General features: G+C 40.6%; 1 protein-coding gene across 3 annotated transcripts in view; it reads left to right on the top strand.

The window, feature by feature from the left end:
• Positions 1-24,099, top strand: part of LOC140361954 (CUB and sushi domain-containing protein 3-like) — a 408,691-nt gene that overhangs the window by 328,694 nt on the left and 55,898 nt on the right. For all 3 annotated transcript variants that reach the window (XM_072447874.1, XM_072447872.1, XM_072447871.1), the window contains exons 23-38: positions 455-523; positions 670-826; positions 4,141-4,332; positions 8,939-9,065; positions 9,950-10,152; positions 10,644-10,835; positions 11,063-11,201; positions 11,741-11,928; positions 12,915-13,033; positions 13,304-13,379; positions 13,489-13,605; positions 19,500-19,613; positions 19,700-19,795; positions 19,922-20,125; positions 21,042-21,166; positions 22,480-22,576. In XM_072447874.1, the coding sequence (XP_072303975.1) occupies positions 455-523; positions 670-826; positions 4,141-4,332; positions 8,939-9,065; positions 9,950-10,152; positions 10,644-10,835; positions 11,063-11,201; positions 11,741-11,928; positions 12,915-13,033; positions 13,304-13,379; positions 13,489-13,605; positions 19,500-19,613; positions 19,700-19,795; positions 19,922-20,125; positions 21,042-21,166; positions 22,480-22,576 (2,215 nt within the window). The remainder of the gene's footprint in view (positions 1-454; positions 524-669; positions 827-4,140; positions 4,333-8,938; positions 9,066-9,949; positions 10,153-10,643; positions 10,836-11,062; positions 11,202-11,740; positions 11,929-12,914; positions 13,034-13,303; positions 13,380-13,488; positions 13,606-19,499; positions 19,614-19,699; positions 19,796-19,921; positions 20,126-21,041; positions 21,167-22,479; positions 22,577-24,099) is intronic.

The raw sequence follows: 24,099 nt of genomic DNA, 5'->3' as shown, positions 1-24,099 counted from the left end.
TTTGTCTTAAAGTGTTTCCTGGTTTAAAATAAACAGGGACTTCGTGTTGTCTAAAAATTCTCTGCAGTTTTTCCGAGAGGCCAGACACATAAGGGATAGAGACACCCTTCCTTCTCTGTTGAGAGCCCAAGCGGGGTAACCAGAGGGCACCCCGCTTGGGCTCTCAACAGAGTGAAGAGAACCAAGAAGCAGGACAAAAGGGAAACTGAACAGAGAAGGAAACTAGAATTGGCATAAGATTCTCGAATTTTTAAAGGTAATTTTAACATAGATTTTAAGGCTATTGCAGATTGCACTGATTATCCGTCTGTACTACTCAATTACTTCTATTCATTTTACATTCTTGAATTTTTTGGCAAAAGGGGAAAATAAAAGCATTGTCGGCCATTTTGTCAGCTATTTGTCAGTGCTTGTTAATTTAACTGAAATCTCTCGTATCCGATGTTTGCCTCAGGTGCAGGCAGGCAAAGGCATCAACATTTCAGCACGAACCTTTCATCTGGCCCAGGGGGACATACTCAAGGTAAACAAGCAGTTTGTGACGGCTCTTTGTCATTCTGCACGTCTGACATCTGCCTCCACTACCACTCACCGCCACCGCCACAATACCACAGCGAATAACAGGTGCGACATGACATCTTCTTTATTTCTATTGCGCTTTTGTTACAGGTGCACGACGGTAAAGACAGCATGGCCCATGTTCTCGGGGCGTTTACCGGGACGTCTATGCTGGGCCTGACCCTCATCTCCACATCCAATCATCTGTGGCTGGAGTTTTTCAGCGACGGAGAAAGTACAGGGGAAGGATTTAAGCTCGTCTATTCAAGTAAGTGCACGAAGCTAGCTAGTTTATACTCAATACGGAGGATAGTCATGCTGTGAGGGTGACTGCAGAGCTCTTTTAACGTGTAAAGTCTGCTCCATATTAACCGAACCAGGTCAGGTTTTGCAAGCAGCACAACGGGAGGTTTCATACTCACTGTGTGTTAATTTAAAAATCTGACAAATGTTTTAAAATAATCCAAATGGAAATAGGTCTAAAACAAATGAACTAGGCTCTATTTCTTTATTCTCTATTAAGCAAGCGATCCCATTGTTTCCTCTAAACATAAATACAATGGGCCTCATTGATGATGATATTAAGGCCAGATTTTCTTTAGATATTCTTCTGTTTTAGAATCATTTCCTGTAGGATTATTAGTTTGATATATGTATTAATTAATGTATATAAATATAATAAAAGTATGATCTGTGGTGATATTTGTAGTCAAAAACAGCCCCAGTGCCTCTGTTTGGCCACTGTTATGAACCTCACAAGACCCCCCTGTCAGCCCCCACGACCAGAGCACACTCGTTTCCGCGATCCACTGCAAAGAACGGCGACTTCCTCGTTCATTCTTTCTTTCGCCTCGCTCAGTTGCACATGTACCATAAGTGGAAACTTAGAGGACGATTCTTAGCAAATACATATTCATTTTAATGTAAATAAACATGTAAATAGTGACATGGTGTTCATTGCTGCATCTTCTTGAATTTGGTTTCTTAAGAGCGTATGGTGAATATGGCGCATAGTTCTCTCAGCATCTTTTTATAAAATGGAAGTTACAAAGATTTTCTAACAAGACTCATTGTGTTCATGGCAGTTTGCAGACTTACAGGAAGCACACCCACAGTTGAATAATCATTTCACAGGAGGACTTATATTGCAGGCTGCACTTGAGGCTGGTTGATATTACCGCTACATGTATTTCAATTAATGATAAGGTCAGAGCCTGTTTAAGGCATGCGCTTCACAGTTTCAAGTGTTCACTGGAGTGCAGCTGCAACTAGAAAATCGTACATACAAATGTATTGCCCAGCCATCTGAAATTCAGATTCAAACCTAAAATTGCAAGATCAAGAGTTCTAATGTCAACAATAATGAACTCTTCCCCATCCAAAATTGTGCCACACAGGAGTTTCAACATTCCTTCTACACCAACAAAAGCCCCCCATCTATCCGCCTTCACCTTTCACCTGGTCCCTCAATTGAGACGAGCCACTTCATTAAACCAAACCTCGCTCATGGGCTCCATTTGAAGGATCCTATCGTTGTTTCATAAACCCAATTACAGATTCAGAGTATCTTCTCTGTCACAGATTGATGCGGTCACAGCGCAGAGAGAGCACCGGGTATGTGCTCCCACGAGTGTGCATGGTTTCACATGTGTCATGTGCTGTCGAGAATAATGAACAGCCTTTCTCCGTGTTTAGGCCAACTTGTGTTTAAATGCGATAATCTCTTTGGAAAAAAAAAATGTTTTGGCTCAAAGATGTATTTTACGAATAAAATACTTCAAACCCACTTCACTTCTGCTCTTTTCCACAAGTATCAGGGCATTTGTGTTGTAATAAAAACACGTCTTTGCCCCTGCCCCGGACCCATAGATTGCTTCTATAAATTCCAACCACCTGCCATTTTACTTGTGGCAATGATCTTTTCAGGTATTCTTGAAGCAGCTCTGCTTAATCACACCTCCACAGAAGCAACATGTGCGTTTGTCTTTGATTTATTGTAACCCTAAATGTTTCTCATCATCAAACTCATTGTACATTCCCCCACTGCAGCGATCAAACAAAATATGTCATCACTGATTAGTAAAGCTGTGAGAGAGAGCGCTCTAATTTTCAGGTTTCAAGGTGCATCGTATTCACGGACGCACACCCACATTCACGGTGCCCCTCAGATCAGCCGCTGAATTAGAAAACCTAATTGTTTAAATGGAGACGTGTGGATCATTTGCATTCCTCTGAAGTTTGTCTCGCAGCTTCTGCAAGCGGGGCATTACTTAATTATCGCTCCATAGCTCACCTTTTCACTGCACATTGACTTTTACTGTATTTTACTTCTCTTACTTTTGACAGTATGGTTGATGGATTTCAAACAGCCCGTGTGTGTGTGTGTGTGTGTGTGTTGAAATAAATAATGCATAATGTTTTAAAGTGTGAAAGGTCTTCCAAGCCACAGAGTCTTCAAAATGGGTTCAGCGCATTATGTTAATGAATGAGTTTATGATCCCTGTAAAAATCCAAGATATTTTTCTTTTTTCTTTTTTTTTTCAGTTGAAAAAAACCCAAACAAAACAAAAACGCTCATGTATTATTTATTCATTGACTTCATTCTGATTCCTCATAAATACACAACAGCCGCATTTGGTTGTCACTGTTTTAATGCTCTGAAGTGGCACTTTAGCAAGGTCACAGGAGCAAGGTAATTAAGTTTTTTTTTTCTGCAAAGCTCTAGCCTGAATTTACCAAGAAATTATGAAACTATTTTTTGTAGCTTATTGTTATCGTTAAAAAGAGCATCAGAATCGATATTATAGTTGGCGGCGTTGAAGCTCCAACAGTTTGTCTCAAATGTGTGCATCTTCATCTTAAAGCCACAAACCACTCTTTTGAAGACAGTGAGGTAAACAAAGAGAAGAGATGGTTTAATAGAGTTAAGGAGGCCATTTTTGTTAACAAAGAGAATGTCGGTGTAATCCCTCATTCGTCCAGGAGTGTTCCAGATTGAGAATTACTTTTTGATGTGAGTCGAAACGGTTTTGTTTATCGTGTTTGTCTAAAAACAGAGTCCAGATGACTACAACTGAATCTTTTTCTACAATTAAAATGTGCTGTTTGTATTGCACTTATTGCTTCTGCTATGTTCATGAAGTTTTAGAAGGGCACACGCTAGTTTTAGCTTTATCCCACTTTCATTCTAATGCACAACACTTTCCCCAAGTTTGCTCTTGAGATTTCAATCAATTGTAGGAGAATCGTATCTTTGATCAAATTCTTGCGCTTGTCATATTGGGATGAGTTATTTATAGCACCTGTTTGCCTTTTGCAGAAGAATAAACTAAATGTAAGTACATGGTAGCGTAGACACTTTAGTATAATTGGATCCTGGCAACCAAGTGTCCACCTAATATAGTACCTGAAGGAAAATTTATTAAATATGGACTGTATTATTCCATCATTTCATATATAAAAAGTTTAGTTGCGTATAACCCAGATCTTCTTTTGTTTATTTTTGGTATTAGCTGTGCCACTTCTATTCCTAAGCAAACTCACATGAGAAGAATTTGCCTCATTTTCTTCTTATCGTTCCAGGTTTTGAGTTATCTCATTGTGAAGATCCTGGGGTGCCACAATTTGGCTTCAAGGTCAACGACCAAGGGCACTTCTCAGGCAGCAGCATCACATACCGATGTGAGCCCGGGTACACGCTGCATGGCGCCACCACGCTCAAGTGTATGACGGGGGAGCGCCGGGCCTGGGATAATCCTCTGCCTTCCTGTATTGGTATGTATTTGTTATAGAAAAGTACACAATGGGATACTGACTCCTGGAGGTGTGCGAAATGACATTCAACAGTGTGTAATAGAGCTTAACAGAGGCTAACCAGCCAATGTGTCCGTAACATGGCTGTTTTCATTCCCAAAACACTAATGGTAACATTTGGCAAAACGTTTTCTTTTCATAAAGTTTCTGAAATTGATTTGAAATAAATGAAAGGTCTTGCTGCCAATATTATTATTATTTTTTCATCACCTCACAGTGGATGGTTACTGTAGAGCGCCATAGACCTGCTCAGAAACCTCAGAAACGACATGAGGATGATTTTTCATAATTTAAGTTTATATACTGTAGAGCCTTCCAGGAGTGGTTTATTCAGACTAGCTGCGCACACGCCTTTTACCAGTATAAATCATCGCATTCATCTTAATAAAAAACACTTTTTACATTTTAATTTTTTAGGCTGCAGAATTTTTTAACGCCTGAAATTACAACAGCAGTTGCCTCGAAGGGTGACAATGAAAAATAGATTAACCAATGTTCTTAGAGCAGTAGCCAATATTTCTTATTTCATATTTATTAATTTATCTATTAATTTTTATTTCACCAGGTAAGAACTCATGGAGATTGAGACCTCTTTTTCAAGGGTAACCTTGGACACACGGCTCTGTGAGGCCGGCGTTCGCGTTGTGAAATCGATTCTTGTTGTGAATTCGATTTGCTAAATGTCCTCCCTGCTCTCACCTGCATTTCAAGCTATACTGTCCTGTCTAATAAAGCCTACGGGCTTCTAACTCCCAGCGCTATTTTCTAAAGTTCACTCATTTCAGCAGGATTTGTGCCTGGATTTGTCACCATAACAGCCCTGGTTTTTATTTTCATAGTTTACGATCCACTGAAAATGCTATTCACTTTATTCTGGAAGGTAACCTGGGCGCCGCCATCTGTTGTAATCCTCTTTCCGGTTGTTTTATTTCGCATATTGCCAGCAAATAAGTTCTACACAGACTGTAATGTAATTTCCAGGCCGCCCAGGCAATCAGTGCATTGTTAATTTGTTGGTGCTCACAAATATTGAACATTTTACATAAATCAATCTTCTTTGTAGCATATTTTAGAGGCAAGACTTTTCCCTCATTCTCCACTTAGTGAGTTTCCGCTCGACCGGAAGTGTCAATACAATGGAAGTGCTGATCTGTGGCAAAAAGAGGCCAAAGTGAGCAGGCGGAATAAGCAAGGCGAGTTTATTTGTAGAGCACAATTCGTACACAAGGCAATTCAAAGCACTTCACACAACAGGTTGTGATTTTAGCTGCATAAAACTGAAACGCTGATTCCCCATGTTTAGTCCTAACTAAAATACTGCTATCATACCTCATGTTTGTACAAAAGGCCAATGTCATGCACCTGAGCCCACTTAAGTGTAAATACAATTACTGCTCTCTGACCTAGAAATGCAATCATTGTTTCCTCTGCCTTTGTTAAAAGCACCAAAAATAACTTTTTTTTTTTCTATTGTAGAAAAAGCTTCAGTTGTAGTCATCTGGACTCAGTTTGAAAAAATAGACGTTTCGACTCTCATCCAAGAGTCATTGTCAATAACAGAATTTAGGTCGAGAACTCCGATATTTATACTATTCTGTGGTAAATCCAGCCCATTGGGAGGAGTCTTCCTGAAGAGGAAATATCGGAGTTCTCGACCTAAATTCTTTTATTGACAATGACTCTTGGATGAGAGTCGAAACGTCTATTTTTTCTAACTGAGTCCAGATGACTACAACTGAAGCTTTTTCTACAATGGAACACGCCTGGACGAATGAGGGATTACACCGACTTTTTTTTCTCCTAGAATGTTTTATAAATTTCTTCCAAAAATCGTAATAATTATAATTCTGTTACGTTTCACCTGGCAACAATTAGAAACATTACAAATTTGCAATACAAAAATGCCCACGCTGTCTATTTTGTCTATTTTTACCGCCAGAGCTAAAGAAATAATGAATTATAACATGAAATATTTCAAGTACACTTTTGCTCCGTTGCTTTTATGCAAAGTCTTACAGGAACGCTCAATATTGCGGAAGGAAAAACAGCTGCGGCGCCAATTTCCCCAGGGATTGTGTTTTGATTTTCTTTGGATATTACACAACAGGGGTCGTTCTAAAGACTGTATGATAAGCCTTTTTATTCAGGACAGTTTACCTCCCCAATTGATCGATTTCCTCTACGGCGCAGCAGTGGATGTTGTGCTGTGTAGTTCTTCTTGTTTTGCTGACAATGTTGTGTTTTCAGACATTCCCTCTGCCGGCACCTCTCTCTCTCTCTACTTGATTGCATGTATAGTATTTCTTCCACTGAATTGCTTTATAATCTCATTTTATTGATTCAAGTTTTGCTGCAACTGTACAAGCTCCATGTGTCTTCAGAGTTGTTGAAATAACTGTTAAATGTTTTCAGTCCATGCAGTGTTAAATGTCAATATAAATATAAATGGCAAAATACAGCTTTTCAAAATTGTATTGTTCTATTTAACATAACACCCGTTTGAAGTTACTCAGTTACTTACAATACGTTTTGCAATTCTTATCAAATTGTCATGTAAATGGTGATAGAGATCCATTTTTTGGCCAACTTTATTGTCATCTAAGAAAATGTTTTGATTTCTATATTGATTTTGTGCAATAAGTACTTCTGCGTGACACATTTGGGGCTCATTTTTATCCAATATATTAACAAAAGATTTATAATAAGTCTAGGGTGAAATAATAATGTTTTTGTCATATGAGTAAATGCTGTGACAAGTCTAAGGACTCGAAAGGCTCGAAATACAGACCACATTTACATGAGATCACTTTGAATGTACAAGCAAACTCCAATAACTATGAACTTTTTGAATTCTGGCTCATAACATAGCTATGTCATAGCTCATATTAAAAACGACTTAATCTGGAGCGCCAGATTCGGTCACCTGATGGCGCATTACTTCTCCTGGGTTTGAGTCCAATTTCAGGCCCCTTTCCTCCACAAATCCGCCTGCTCCCACTCCTATCTTGCTAAGGCACAACCCAAAAATAAATCTTAATTAAACATAGCTCAATCCAAATTAAGTAACAGCTTTTCTATAACTAATTTCTACATTTGTACATCTGTGTCTTTAAAGATGTGTGCAGTCCTTCCCAGTGAGCCTCTGCTTGACTGACTGCATTCTCTAATTAAACTCAAACAAATGCCGGGCCTGTATACAGCAGCGACGTGGAAAGAGCTTTGGCTGCAGCTGCTCCACAGACAGATGGGTGCCACAAGCAGAAAGCCAGCCTAATGTTTTAACCACCTTTCTGCTTTCTCTGCTTCCTCTGAACTTTGTGATTCCACATTCAGCTTAATAAGTCTCCCACCTTCCCACTATCAATAATGAAACATTCATAAAACCAGTTGCTTATATTCGGCGACTTTATATTTTAGCAGCGTGACCTCGGCTAACCTGCAGTCTTAATATTATATTGCGTCTTATTATTACTCGTATAGTTTCCAATTTTTACTCTGCAGTTTTTCTTTCTATTTTGCCTCGTTCACTTCACTCCCAGCTCCTAATATTGCTGCTATTATTCCTGATAATGTATTCTGGTGGAAGAAAGAGAGGGGCAGCCTGAAGCGGGATGAACACGCTGAGAGTAGAGGAAGCAGGGAGAGGATGGAGATTGTGAAAATATATAACCAAGAGAGACAAAGAGAGAGCAGGGAATTATTTGGGATGGGGGGGGTTATATAATGCACAATGATTTTCTTTTGGGAGAAATGCCGGCTCAGCACTTTGGCTTCCTCCTTCAGAGAAACTTGGGCTTTTAGCTTCTTTTACAACTTCAATTAAAATCTATGTGAAATGAGGAAAACTGAATGCACCAACTTGCCAATGTCATGTTTTATTAGCAAGATAGACAACACACCAAACAAGACATTTCATTATTGCCTGTAAATGTACTTAGTTTTTAATTAGATAGCAGAAAAAACGTTATAATTCACTTCAGATTTATATTGTTTTGACTGTGCACGTTGACGAACATATATATGATCGGCTGTAAACAGGCTGGATTGTAGCCAGGGCTTAATTAATTTCCAGCCGTTGTTTAACACGGGGGACAAGGTGGGTGAAGTGTCTTGCCCAAGGACACCAGGACTAGTATACTACAGCCACTACCATCCCATTATGGCATGTAGTATTCTTAGCGGTCTCTCAACCCATGCTTGACAGACAAGATCAGGCTATATCCAGATGAATTGGCTGACATGATGCAGTTGTATGTGCTTCAAATACAGCTCACAATGTCCCAATATTTTCATATGGATTGTTGAATGTATTTTGTCTCCCTAGAAACCACTGAATAACTTCCTTTTGCCTGCTGATGTGCGCCAAGCGAATCTGAGTACACTGATAAACCAGGACAAATAAGGGCTTTGCTTGTCACACAGCTCCAGTGGACATACATGTTTGACGCTCTTTGGTCGGACTGAGCTCATCAAACATATAATAGATCTTCTTTGAGGACAGTGTGCGGGATATGTTGGATATGAATATTGACACAGGCTAATGTCTCTTCTGTGTATTGTGTTGCAGCCGAGTGCGGTGGCCGTTTCAAAGGCGAGTCGTCCGGCCGGATCCTGTCTCCTGGATATCCTTTTCCCTACGACAATAATCTGCGTTGCACCTGGACTATCGATGTGGACTCTGGAAATATTGTGAGGTAAGATTGAATGTCTCTGCAAGCAAAGATGTCGGACACTATTCACGCTATACTACAAACGTTTGCACAGTTTGTTGTTTTTGCTAATGGAAAGAAAGTAAAGAATTGAACCAAACTAATCTAATTATTAACTACTGCCACGTATTGACTGGGCATCGTCCCCTGGTTCTCTTTGGAGCGTTTTGGCATGGTTCCTGTTGGTCTGCGTTACCATAGTTGCAGCAGCTGAAATTACCTAACTACCTAACTACCTAACTAACCTAATTACCTACTAACCCTAACAAAATAAATGCTTTGATAATTAATTCAATCTAAATTGTACATGTATATTGTACTTACTTCGGAGATTCACAGAAAGACATTTAAAGCTAGACTGAGCAATAAACAACTTCTGGTTTATCGTCAGCTTTTTAACTTCTCGTTTCGACGTCTCTTTATGTAATACATTTAGTGCGGCTGATGTTGAATGTATTATGCACTGGAAATGTATATGTTTTTGGTCTTGAGGCGAGGGTTGTGTGGCGAAAAAGCTGACGCTAACGTTTTTTATTTATCTGTCAGCTCCACATATTGAATTATTATCACTGGAAATACAGCAGTTTATCACAAGAGCAAGTCAACGTTATGTGAGAAATTATTATAATGTATGTCTGCTTTTTTGGGACCCTTTAAATGCAACTGTACTTACTGTACTGTCCACTTAAAACAAAGGAGGCAGATTCAAACCATCCTGATCCGCTCTGAACTGAACCATTAAAAACGTGGCTTAATACATTTCAGCTATTATTTCTTGGGAAATGTGCAATTTTATTAAAATTTTTGCCTTCATTTCTTTAATTTGAATCTAAATATGAATGCTTGAATCCTCTTTTCCCACCCCACAGCCTGCAGTTCCTGTCGTTTGACACTGAGGCCAGTCATGACATGCTGAAGGTCTGGGATGGCCCACCTGAGAATGAGATGTCTTTGTCCGAGCTGAGTGGCTCTCTGCTGCCCGAGGGAATCCACTCCACGCTCAACACTGTCACAGTTCAGTTCGAAACTGATTTCTACATCAGCAAGTCTGGCTTCGCTATTCAGTTTTCGAGTAAGTCCTTGGCACACAGCAGCAAACTATGAAAAATGACACGGAAACCTGTATTATTGGGAACGAGCTGTACTTTCTTTCTTTCTTTGTGCAAAACATTCTATTCAAAACTTTTTCTCATGCTCTTCTTATTGGAATAGCTAACAAACCATTTCTTGTCATGGTTTTGGCATTTGGCACACAGCATTAACATCACATGCCACTAAAGAATAGATTTACAGTTTGAATTGACTCATCTTTCACTTGATGTAGTTTATTATACCAAAGGAAGTATTTTTTCCATTAAGTACAATTTATGCATACTTAATTGTCATTGCCAGAAGAAAACAACACAATTTAGTGCAAGTGCAAGTGCAATAAAAGGTGTAAGACCCTGTTCCATAAGCCCCATAAAGCTCTATTTTTAGCTTTAAGTTCATGCAAAGCTTCCAACATTACCACAGCACATACCTGACCTTCCTCACTCTCCTCTCGCCCCTGTCCATGTCCAGGCTCAGTGGCCACAGCCTGCAGGGACCCCGGTGTCCCCATGAACGGTAGCAGGAGCGGAGATGGGCGCGAGCCAGGGGACTCTGTGTCCTTTCAGTGTGACCCGGGATACGAGCTCCAGGGGGACGACAAAATCACCTGCATACAAGTGGATAATAGATACTACTGGCAGCCTAGTCCGCCCGTCTGCATAGGTGAGGCCGCTGCTTTTATGCATTTATGCTCGACGGATACAGCGTTTTCCACTTTGCTCAAGGACATTTCCGACCTGCAAATGTTTTCTAAGCAGGAAAATCTCATAATACAAATTTACAATGCACAACATCAGTGAAGACAGTTGTATTTGATAGTTTCAGAGAATTGTCAGTGTTTTATTGTTACCGTTATTGTTTTTATGGCATTGTTTCTGGTCACATGACAGCTCCCTGTGGAGGAAACCTGACCGGCTCCAATGGATTTATCCTGTCTCCGAACTATCCGCACCCGTATCCCCATTCGAAGGACTGCGACTGGCTCATAGCTGTCAACTCTGACTACGTACTTTCACTGGCTTTCATTAGGTAACCGCATTTACTTCAGCACCGAGCAAAAGACTGATGTGGCATTAAGAAAATAGTGACACTAAATGGAAAACAAGGGCATGAAGATTCACTCTCAACGACACTGTTGAAATGTCATTCTACTCCATCTACACCAAACACTGTGTATACATGATTGAGTATCCAAGTAAATTAGCCTGTGTTACTACTGTATCAAGAACAGAATAACAATATCCTTTTTATATTTAAACACACTGAGGTAGATGAAAACAAAATACTTCTTTTTGCTGTCCGTTGTTTTAATATAATACAAAGAAAAACAAAATAAAAGGAAACAACAAGACACAGAGAGTGAAAAGGCAAAAAGAAAAAGGGAAATATATATACCGGTATTTTTTTTTTTTTGAGTATTGATTTTTATAACCTAACATTTTGAATCCAGTTGACAATCTACCTGTACTAAGTGTTTTTGTTGAAATAGGTAATGTTTAAGTTAGGTATTTGAAATGTTTCCAGGATTGACTATTAATATAGTTTGTGTTTATCTAACGCTACGCCAGTTTCAACATTGAGCCAAACTATGACTTCCTGTACATCTACGACGGTCCGGACAGCAACAGCCCACTCATAGGGAGCTTCCAGGACAGCAAACTTCCGGAGCGAATCGAGAGCAGTTCCAACACAATGCACTTAGCATTTCGCAGCGATGGATCTGTGTCCTACACCGGCTTCCACCTGGAATACAAAGGTACTTTTTAATTTCTGAAACTACATTGGACAGTAAATTATTCTGTATCACTTCTACATACTTAAATATGGCTGCATGATTAATTGCTATTAAAATAAAGTTTTCAAGTGCGTTTTGAAGATTTCCGCTGCCCCACTCCAGACAGACGGGTAACAGTGACCCATCCACTGTGTGCAGCTGAGAGAAGAGACAGAGGGAGCTGAGAGAAGGAGAGGAAGAGGAAGAGATAGGGAGTTTAGAGGTGCTGAGAGGAGGAGAGGAGGAGAGGAGTTGAGAGGAGGATAGACAGAAGTGAGCTGAATTATTCCTCAATCCTCTAAGAGGGGCACACCAGAAAAGGTTTCCTAAACTGACCCATTACCCTAAACTTTATTACATTGAATGCAGACCGTCTTTGCGGACCCGACACTCGCGTTTACCTTTAAACGCTCACTGCCAGAAATCAGAGGGCCCCTAGTGGAGTTTTCTGACACAAGGCACCTCTACTGAATGGCAGAGAAGGCTGACGCAGATTGGGTTCAGCTCAGCACATTTTTCACTAAAAGGCAGTGACTCAAAATGTGCTCAACCAAAGTTAATATACCGACAATATTTTACCCTTTATATCACATTTCTGTCCAGTTGACTGGCACAACACCATCTATTCACATAAGCACCACTGAATGTTTCATGTACAGTGTATAGAAATGTTTCAAGTAGATGCAGTGTGGTCCATAATCTGTCGGAAGTGAAGACAAACCCATAATTCACAAGTTTCGTGCGGCAAACAAAAGCCATGGGATGAGGACCTCTTTGTGTTCAGTCCTTGAAAAAAATGGCTAAGTCAAAGAGACTGTTACAAAGGCCAAGGAATCGCCCGCCTTGTTCGATGATACCTAAGGGTATACTTGTTATTTATTCCTCTTTATTATGTATGTGTGCCTGTCACTATGCGTTAGCGTAGTTTGTCTTATTAAAGCTAACTAGTTTTATTTTTGTCTCTGCAGCCAAACTGAGGGAGTCTTGCTTTGACCCTGGTGTTGTTTTGAACGGGACGAGACTGGGATCTGATTACAAACTTGGATCTACTGTGACCTTCTATTGTGAAGCTGGATATGTATTACAGGTAAACACTGGGCCAAATTGGTTTAATTAAAAAGCTGTTTACGCATATTGCTTCGCCATTGTTAAATCAACTGAAATATCACACATGTTGATATAACAATTGGGACAATTTTCGTCATCATTATCATTTTAATTGCGTTTGTTTTTAGGTTTTCCTGCCGTACTTACTTATACATTCAAGGCAATAATTTACCAAGCAAAAATGTCTTTCGAGAATTTGTAATAAGTTGTAATGTCTTAACCATATTGTGATATTGTAACTTCACTTTAGGGATACTCGACTCTCACGTGTAGTATGGGAGATGATGGCAGACCGGGGTGGAACAGGGCTTTGCCGAGTTGTCAAGGTAACTGTTCTGACAAATTAGCATCCTAGTCTTTAACATTGTGTGTGCTGCTGTTGGTGTGCAGCTTGTGTGCCCTTCCTGTTGATAATGGTTTGTGTTTCGTGTCTAGCGCCCTGTGGAAGCCGGTCGACAGGCACTGAGGGCACGGTTTTATCTCCAAACTTTCCCAGGAACTACACTTCTGGACAGACCTGTGTCTACTCCATATCCGTGCCCAGAGAGTTTGGTGAGTGTAGCCCAAGCCCCGGGTGCACAAGATGTCTATTCAAGTCAATGGCGTGTGCTCTTTGACGCATGTCGCCAAAAAAATCTCTTTCTTCCGCATTACTTCCTGGTTGTGGGACTTTCCCCATGATGCTTTGCGTGATGGAAGCACGCAGACAGCAGATTACCATAAGCTGTTCACTGTGACGCCAAAAATGTTAGGTGGAGGTTTTTAGAAACGGTGAAAGAATGGAATTCCTTCTATTTTATTTTCAGACTAAAAGGACTTGCGCACTGTCTGTAATATTACAAGGACTCTTTCAATTGTCTGGGCCGTGAGGCTGCTGTACAGCGGAGCGGCCACTACTCAATTTAAATTGCGGGCAGAGGGGGCGTGCCTTATCTAGTTAATATAAATCATCCATGGTGTAGCCTCTCAAACACAGGCTGCTACCAACACACAAACTAATTAGTATTTACACTCAAGAAATATAACTTCAACTAATAATGACTATCATGACTATCTATCCCTCCTGCTTTAATATATTAAAGCCGCAATGGACGATTTTTCAACGATTTGAGAACTCCCTCGTGCGGACTGATACAACACACAGGTGCGTTTGTTTATTAGCGCGACGGATCGCATCGCATCTCTCGTCTCCCGTAGATTTACGTCTCTTCTGAGTCAGCTCGAACTGTCTTTCTTCGTCTTAATTTTGTCCCGTACACTGAGGGAACTATATTATGATTGATCAATGCGCTTAGACAAGCGGAAACGTGCTGCTCATGGGGACGAGCCGCACGCGGCTGCAGGTGAGCGGTAGGTGCGTTTTATGATTGATACGTGGCAGGACTAATCGGCAGTCCACGCCACGAGGAAATGAGACTCAGATTTGAGTAAAAAAACATTGTCCATTCAACCTTTAACGTTGATTTAATTTATTGTTATTTGCACAACATATGAACCAGAAACATTAAAAGCCATAAATCTGCCCTGAGAGGCCACCTGTCATTCTTCAGAACACTTTGGTTCTTTACATTCTGGCCACACTTTTAAGAATGTTTTGATATTAATTATAAAATCTATTTTTTTAATTAATAAAAAATAATAAAGTTGTTATTACTGTAGATCACCTGATATAGACATATCACATACAGATGCTGACAAGTATTCACACATGTCGCTAAAGACATCATTACATTTATAAATAACTGTTCCAGCCAATTAAAAGCTGTGCGCATTTAAAACCTACGATGTTTAGTCAAGTTTATAACCTGTGTCTTTAAACAGACATTGTACCTCTGTCTGCTATTCCACTTAGCCATTGTAGGTGTCTGTTATGTTGGATCAGGGGTGTCCAAACTTTTTTACACCGAGGGCCGCATTTTCAAACTTATTCAGAGCAGAGGGCCACATACAACCCGACAATGTTGAATATGTCGAATGACAAAGTGAATCATTTGACATAGTTTCGATGCGTCTCCACACCTTTAATGAGACTTGGAACATTAGGTGGGTATACAATCAAAATGCTTGAATACTTCCATTTTTACATTAAAAAATACTACTTTTTGTTGTTTGAACCAACTTAGCAGGAAGCCAACAAAAATAGGTCTGAGGGACGCATTTGGCCCCCGGGCCGTAGTTTGGACATGCCTATTTTAGATGATGGCAGATCAATGGATTAATTGCGATTCATCAAGCCACATTGTAAAACCTTTCTACTCATCAATAATGTGTGCTGTAAATTGATTTCAGCAGACTGAGTAGCCTCATTGAGCATAATGTGCGCCTGTGGTGAGGAATTATAATTTTGTTAAAAGAGAACATACTCAGTCAGAAGGTTTTTGGTTTTTAGCCCTACATTATATTCATACAAGAAAGTGTGCAATTGTAAGGACACTAAAATAAGTTTACTAGTAGCATGTTTCCATTACTACTTAAGAAAACTGACTGGACCACCTAGCTGGAGGATTATTTCATGTGCATGTTTTAGTTGCTGGGGGAAACTGTGGTGCCTGGAGTAAACCCTCACACATGCAAACACAGAAAAAACTCCACAACATGCGTGCTGTAGGGCAAGAGCGCTAGCCACTCAACCTCAATGCAGCCTCAGTCACTGTGACTGTAAATGGGAATTGGAGAAGTCGGTACACAAGCATCACCTTCATTTTTCCTAGTGAAATTTTAGTGTATAAAATAATATATACTATAGATTTATATGTCATACCTCATAGGCTAATTTAATGGCTTGATTTGTTTCACACCATTTGGAAGTCTCTAAAACATTTTCAGTATTTTGAGCATTATTAAGTACATGAATCTGAAGAGTGAGAGATATAACTAATATGTAACACAGAGAATAGTAGAACATCTCTTTTTTTGTAATTATGAACCAGGTATTCCAAGTCCAGGTTGCACATTACATAATACATTCAATGCCTTGGTTGAGGTGTGTGTGTGTTTGAATAATTGCTTCTAGTTTCATATTAGTCTCCTTTAATACTGGTCCCTTCAAATATGTGTAGGTTATTTTCTTAAACTCTGAGGCTCTGGCCCACAGCAGCCATCACTTGTGTCTCTGTGTGACGCTAAATAATGACTGTGATGCCACTCTTCTCATATCACCATGCCATAAATCTAATGAGTTTTGCGATGGCTTTCACTGCGAGCTGCACCACCTGCTCTGCGTCACATCAATGAACCAGCAGGGGATGATGGAAACCCTAATCACCCACATTTCCTTAAAAATCTATACGCCGTGGGAGCTTTTAACCATTTTCTGCTGACAATGACCATTTCTTTATGTCCACTCGATAATCTGCCCCTTCACCTCTGAGCATGACTATGACAAAGCTGCAACTTATAACAAGAAACTCCTTCTCCACACTTTTGAATGACTCCTTGAAAAGTGTTGGTGTGGATTTTTTCACCAGATGTACAGTACATGAAAAAGGGAAGCGCTCAAGATATTGTTGTTACGGTAAATAGTTATTAGCAGTAAGTGGATTTGTAAGTTAGTTTTGTGGGGGACAGGGACACAGGGACACAGGGACATATGGACACATGGGCTCAGGAACACATGGACAAGGGCACAGGGACACATGGACAGAGACACAGGGACACATTGGCAGGGACACAGGGACACATGGACACAGGGGCAACGGAACACATGGACACAGGGGCACAGGGACACAGAGACACAGGGACAAGGGCACAGCGGCACAGGGACACAGGGGCACAGGGACACAGGGGCAACGGAACACATGGACACAGGGGCACAGGGACACAGAGACACAGGGACAAGGGCACAGCGGCACAGGGACACAGGGGCACAGGGACACATGGACACAGGGGCACAGGGACACAGGGGCACAGGGACACATGGACACATGGATACAGGGGCACAGGGACACAGAGACACAGGGGCACAGGGACACAGGGGGACAGGGACACAGGGGCACAGGGACACAGGGGCACAGGGACACATGGACACAGGGGCACAGGGACACAGGGGCACAGGGACACATGGACACATGGATACAGGGGCACAGGGACACATGGACACATGGATACAGGGGCACAGGGACACAGAGACACAGGGACAAGGGCACAGGGGCACAGGGACACAGGGGGACAGGGGCACAGGGACACAGGGGCACAGGGACACATGGACACAGGGACACATGGACACATGGATACAGGGGCACAGGGACACAGAGACACAGGGACAAGGGCACAGGGGCACAGGGACACAGATGCACAGGGGGACAGGGAGACATGGACACATGGACACAGGGGCACAGGGACACATGGACACAGGGACACATGGACACATGGACACAGGGGCACAGGGACACATGGACACAGGGACACATGGACACATGGACACATGGACACGGGCACAGGGACACATGGACACAGGGACACATGGACACATGGGCACAGGGACACATGGATACAGGGGCACAGGGACACATGGACACATGGATACAGGGGCACAGGGACACATGGACACATGGACACATGGATACAGGGACAGAGAGAGCCATTACATATTCAAGATCTTGCACCTATTTCATTACATTCTTTCTGTGAGCATACCCTCCACAGTTCTGCTCTGGTGCAAATAAAGTACATCTATGATAAATATTGAGCCTCCCAAAATCATCAATCAAAATCATCTGTCATGTATTGAAAATGTAGTAACAGTCGATATAGAGGTTAGACCACCAAGAGACAGAAGTATTATGACTCAGGTGGTCATATTGTTGTGCTTTATGGAGAAACCCTGATCAAATATTGAAGCTTACAGAGCGCAGCAGTCTGACCGGTGACCTTCTTATTACTCAAAATCCTCGTCCATGTTCACATTTAAGCTTTTACACCTCTCCCTCTGGGACAAAAGTGTGAATGGAGTGAAAGAGCAGTGGAGTGAGATCTTGATCCGAGCATGTGCTGTATTTTGTGAGGCAGAATGAAATGTAATTCATATCTTAATTTGTATTTTTTAAGTATACACTAAGATCCACTTCTCCAAATATTGCCTCAAAGGACAAACCCAAATGCCTCCAAAGCCTCATTGAATTTGTCTCATAATGTTCGCCACTGCAGCTGCCACAAGATTTATGTAGCTCAGCTTTTATATGAAACACAGGCGATACTACCTCTATAGAGAGTGTGGTATGTGCAATGTGCATAATGGCACAAATTGAGCAAAGACAGGCTCAAAAGATCTTGATGGATTGAATAAATAAGCCCTCATGGGAACACACTTTGATGCAAGTTTCTCTTTTTTCACTGCTAAAAGGCATGTGTAATCAGATAAGATCCAATTAAATGCTTTGAAGCTCTTACACATACCATGATTATTAAAAGACCCTTGTACAATCAGCATGCTTGTTTATACCATTAAGTCCTGTCCAAATGTGGGCCATAGATGAGTCAAATATATTTAATTTCTGAAACACTGAAACCAAAATGTATTTCTAATCTGCAAATGATGTGGTTATTCTTTACCAACAGCAAGTTTTAATAGTATCTGCCTTAACACAAGTGCATCAGAAGCACATCTGAAAGCCTCTTCATCTCCTCTCATATCAAAACTGTTATCAGCTTTAATGAATATGTTTAAAATGAGGTCATTTAAAGTGGTTTGATAGATACATAATAGTCATATTGCTATATCTGAGGTATTACAGCAGCTAGCAGTTACACCACGAGGACATTTGAAGAGCTCTGACTGTCTCTATAACTAGTGCGACAGGACGCAACATTGTTGTTATGTCCATCTTACCTTGTACTAAAAATTACTTTACGGTAACATATGACTTTGATTTTTTCAGACACTTCAAAATACTTGAAATATCTATACTAGCTATAAGAACAAATGTTGAATTGTCCAAAAGTGACGACCTTAGAATCATGTTCATATTTGTCTTGAAACTTTAAATAGTTACTGCACAAAGTGGGATAATTTATCTGTAAAAAGCACATACTACGCACAAACACTGAGACCCTCACCCAAGGTATTATCAAAAAGTCAATTTATTATTTAGCTTATCACACATTGGCCGATATTACATTCTATCATGCAGCACACATTTCACTTTGTATATTATCAGTGTTTCGTCCTGACAGGCCCACAGCCAGAACAAAGTAGATCCTATTAGCCCTGTAGATTATAGGAGTAGATTGAGAGAGCAATGGTTAAGATGAAGACAAGGTGATGTTTTGATTATTAACTGCTCCAATATGTAATTTTATGGCTTCAAATAGAAGTTGACACTGGGGCTTAATACAATTTAAATGAGGTAATGCAGGTTAATTTTTATCATTTCAAGGTCAGTTTCTAACAGTGGCACAGAATGGTAATTTGCCACATTTAACATATTCTTCTATCTTCTTTATTTCAGTGCTGTTTGGGCAGTTTGTCCTGTTCCAAACGTCTCTCAATGATGTTGTGGAGATCTACGACGGCCCCACGCAGCAGAATACGCTCCTGTCTTCTCTCTCCGGGTCGCACTCTGGTAAACTGAATAGAAGACGACGTACATTTGATGAAATAAATCAAAAAAGTTGTATGTTGCATTGAGTTGTGCGTTCTGTTGTGCAGGTGAGTCGCTCCCTCTTAGCACAGGCAACCAAGTCACGGTCAAGTTTACCACGGTCGGACCAGAAACTGCAAAGGGATTTCACTTCGTCTATCAAGGTTAGTTTGTGACTGAAGAGCGTTGCAAGCATATAAAGCTAAAGCAATATTTTCACTTTTATGAAACTGTATTAGTGTGAGTGTATTTTTTAAATGTTTACTATGAATAATGTGTCTTTCTTACAGCTGTGCCTAGAACAAGTTCCACTCAGTGCAGTTCAGTTCCAGAGCCACGGTTTGGGAAACGTCTCGGGAACGATTTTGCGGTGGGCTCTATGGTGCAGTTTGAGTGTAACCCTGGGTATGTCTTACACGGGTCCACCGCCATTCGCTGTGAGAGTGTCCCGGATAACCTGGCCCAGTGGAACGACACGTTGCCAACTTGTATAGGTAAGATATATAATCATACTTTATGCACACCAATCAGAGCTGATATATTGATTATATAAATTATAAGAAATTCCCATTTCCAGCATGTAGCTAGTTTGTAGTGGTCGATACCATTTAAAGTTGTCCAAAGAAGAATGAATACTTTGCTGCTGGTTCACTTTGGAATGGATCAGGACGGGCCTAGCCGAGAGAATATAAACAAAAGCAATAATTTCCCACAAAACTCTGACGTCATATTTCCAGTGATACTAACTTTATTTGATAAACCGACAGACTTAGCAAAACAAAGCTAGAGCACGTTAGCATCAACTGTTTCATTCAATTATTTATGCATGACACTCGCGTTCATTTTGAAAATATGATATATTTCGAGTACAGAATACATCTGACATTATCCAAACCAAGTGCATTACATAAACCTTTCAATGCTGTGTAGAGTCGCAGAGAAGTAAAATGCATGCAGTAAAAGCTGCTTAGCCACGTCTCACAGCAGCACACACTTAGAATTACCAAACGTCTTTTTGTGAAGTGCTGAGATTGGCCTCATGATTAAATAGTTATTCAGGTACCAGGTAAGGTTTTATTTATTGAGAAAACATTTGTTATGTGTGTGACGGTTGCTGCTCACATAGCGGACCCTGAGCACGGAGACGCATTCCACCATGAATATAACTGTACCAAAGTGGCCATAGAGCCAGGTGGTCCTAACGTTATCCCTGATGGATAGTTTAGGGACATTTTATTGTAAACCACCATATACTACCCACTATAGATTTGATGCATTACTGTGATAAATCTATTATTAGAAAGTGTCCTCTGTGAAAAGTCATATCCTACACAGCGTATACCATGTTTCACTTGAAATACTTTGACCTCTCCCTCCTGTTCCCTTCCACTTTTCTCTGTCCCATGTCAGTTCCCTGTGGGGGTGTCCTGATCGCTCGGCGTGGGACGATCCTGTCACCTGGATACCCTGAGCCCTACGACAACAACCAGAACTGTGTGTGGAAGGTCTCTGTTCCCGAGGGTGCCGGAATACAGGTAACACCATCAGGCGTTTCCTGCTTGACCTTTGTATCATTGGCTTAAAAGCTGAGCAGGCATGATGTCAGTGGAGATAAGATATTATTGGAGAGGGTGAATGGATTGATGGTGTGTGTGAGAGAGGGCCATCCACCGATAAGGAGATAGGATCTAATTGGGACAGATAATACCTGATTGTGTGTAAATTAAACTGCTTTCATGGACAAACACTAAGGCGACTGCACAGTTGCCGTGACAAAGGCAAAGTATTTGACCTGCCTTGCACAGGTCACAACACTTAGCATCTGCAAGAGTGACTTTTAGATTTGAGCATTTTCTATTTGTTTCATTTTAAATGTTTTTCATCAGAAACAAGCCAAGAGTTTGCAAAAGCAGACATGTTGTTTTCCAGTACACATTTTTAATATGTGTTGTTGTAATGATTCATATTTGTTATTTTTACCATAGTTGTATTATTCCTCAATCTAGGGCACCTATGTTTGCCTGGAAAATCTAAAATTATATTTCTCAGTAATTTTATACAGATCAATACATTAATCTGGTCACTCCGTAATCTCCCTGAGTTCAAATGGGTGTGATTGACAGGTGGATTAGCCAATCAAGGACTTGCATGGTACATCTGTAGCAAAACAAACATAGCTGCTTACGGGGGGAAAAGAAAGGCAAAATATATTGCATGAAAAACATAATGGATTTATGCAGAATCAATGAGCAAAGCATAAGCCTCTATTAATCTGTTTTAAATCACAAAAGATCACGAACTCCCCTGTTTCACCTGCATCATCTGATTGCATGGTACGGTTTGAGTTTGACTCGCGACAGAGGGCGGGGTGACCAGACTTTCTCTTCATAAAGAATTGAAGAAGTGTATATTCTAGAACCCAGGCAAACAATATGTAGCGTTATTTAAATTGTCTAGATAATTAACGTTATAAAGATTTGAGATTTTGGGCCACCAGACCGACATTATCGCAGATATACCTGCTCGTTCTCTGATCTGAAGGTGAAAGTTCTCGCTAATTATCTCAACTCCAAAAGTCAAGATGTCGAGATGTCGCAGATTCCAACAAAGTGTGATACTGAAGATTCCTTTTGGCGTCCACAATGTCTCACTTGTGCATGAGCAGACGCAGGAAGGAGCAGCAGACTCTACCTACACATAATAACACTACAGTATCACATAAATCAAGATGAGACTTGTATAATAAGGTCTTTCTACTGACCCTCCTGAAGTATTATAACAACACTAACCATAGGTATTTTCAAATAATTGCATTGCTTTGTTTTTCTTTTCCATATTATACTTTCAGATTCAAGTCGTAAGCTTTGCTACAGAGCACAACTGGGACTCCCTGGATTTCTACGACGGTGCTGATAACCATGCACCACGACTTGGCAGCTACTCCGGTAATAACACTGCTAGATCCTACACCTTCACCCCTTTAGCAGTATTTGTAACAGTTATTTTCATGTTCAATTGACTATGTTTAGCAGAAGATTTTGATTTGCAATTTTACAACAAGCTTCAGTTTTTGCACATCAAACATATACAGTGTTTGATAACAATGTCCTTTCCCAAATTGTGAAGATAAAAAGGTTTAGACTGACTTGTTTTCCAACATCAATGATTGCAGAGTGGAACGTATTGTTTCGATGTTTTGAAGCAGGAAATATGTTAGCGTTTGCCCCCCTGCTACGCACTGAGCTGGTCCCATTCTGCACATCGCTGTGGGGAGGCACCCACTGACACCTGCTTGTTTGTCTGTAGTGCCTTCAAAATGCTCACGAGAAATGTCAGGCACGCTGCTAATTGATCTTCGCCCCCTTCGTGATATCTGCTAGGAATAGAATCCGCACTAGAACTATTATGACAAGATGTTGTTATGACAAGAAGAGGAATGCAAAACAGTACTCAGTCACTTTGCAAAATTAATTTATGCATTCTATAAAAGAAATTGCAGTGTTTCTGGGAAGAATTTGTTGTTTTTAGAGGTCATTGCTTCAATCAAGGTTAATCTTTATGTACTTGTGTATTATAATTACACACTGCGCCAGCCCCCCAAAAAATGGGGCACAGGCTCTAATATTTTGTAAGACCACATTTAGCTTTGAATACAGCTCACATTCGCTGTGGCATAGTTTCAATAAGCTTTTTCAATATTAAATGATTTATTTCCATCCAGTGTTGCATTATTTTTCACCAGTTGATCTTGTATTGATGATGTGAGAGAGTGACCGCTGCACAAAGCCTTCTCCAGCTCAAACACTGTCACTGGGGTTCAGATCTGTAGTACATTAGTTTCTTCTTCTCTTTACATGTTTTCTCTGCTTGATGTCAATGATTTACGCTTCTCAAACACACTGACATCTTTTCCATGACCACGGTATTTGTCTTTCCACATGGTTGTTTCAGAAATGAGAAGCTGTGTTTCAGCTGAAAGATCATCACCTGCAGCAGTTTTCCAGTAGGAGGCTCAGATCTACTGTATTTGATTAGTTGAATCCAATTGGCGACTTTTTTTTTTTTGAGAGGCCGTTTATATTATAAACAGACCAGAGATAGCTACAGGCTAATTTTAATCTGTGGTCCCTGGGCAGAGGCAAAGTGACAGCAGGTTAACAGTGTTCAGGCAATCCATAAAATGGCCCTTGTAGAATTTCAATTACAGTTAAAAACAAACACTGACAACCAATCACTAGCAGAGGGAGCACCTCATCAGCAATCCAAAAGAGATATACATTATTATTCCTACAGATCGCGTATGAGTACATCTTAAAGCCACATTAAGACTGAATTTGAAAGCAACAGGAGACTGGAACGATGAAGGTAAGGAATTCCAGTCTCCTGTTGCTTTTACAGAAAAGCAGTTCTATTCAAATGTGGTGGATCCTGCCAGTTGTCCTGACTTATCTCACCACACCCAAATTTA

The sequence above is a fragment of the Eucyclogobius newberryi genome, unplaced genomic scaffold, assembly GCF_026437365.1.
Source record: "Eucyclogobius newberryi isolate DKJ021-1_F unplaced genomic scaffold, fEucNew1.0.hap1 SCAF_16, whole genome shotgun sequence".
NCBI lineage: Eukaryota > Metazoa > Chordata > Actinopteri > Gobiiformes > Gobiidae > Eucyclogobius > Eucyclogobius newberryi.
Note: the sequence above shows the minus strand (reverse complement) of the source record. Positions and strands in the feature narration are given on the sequence as shown.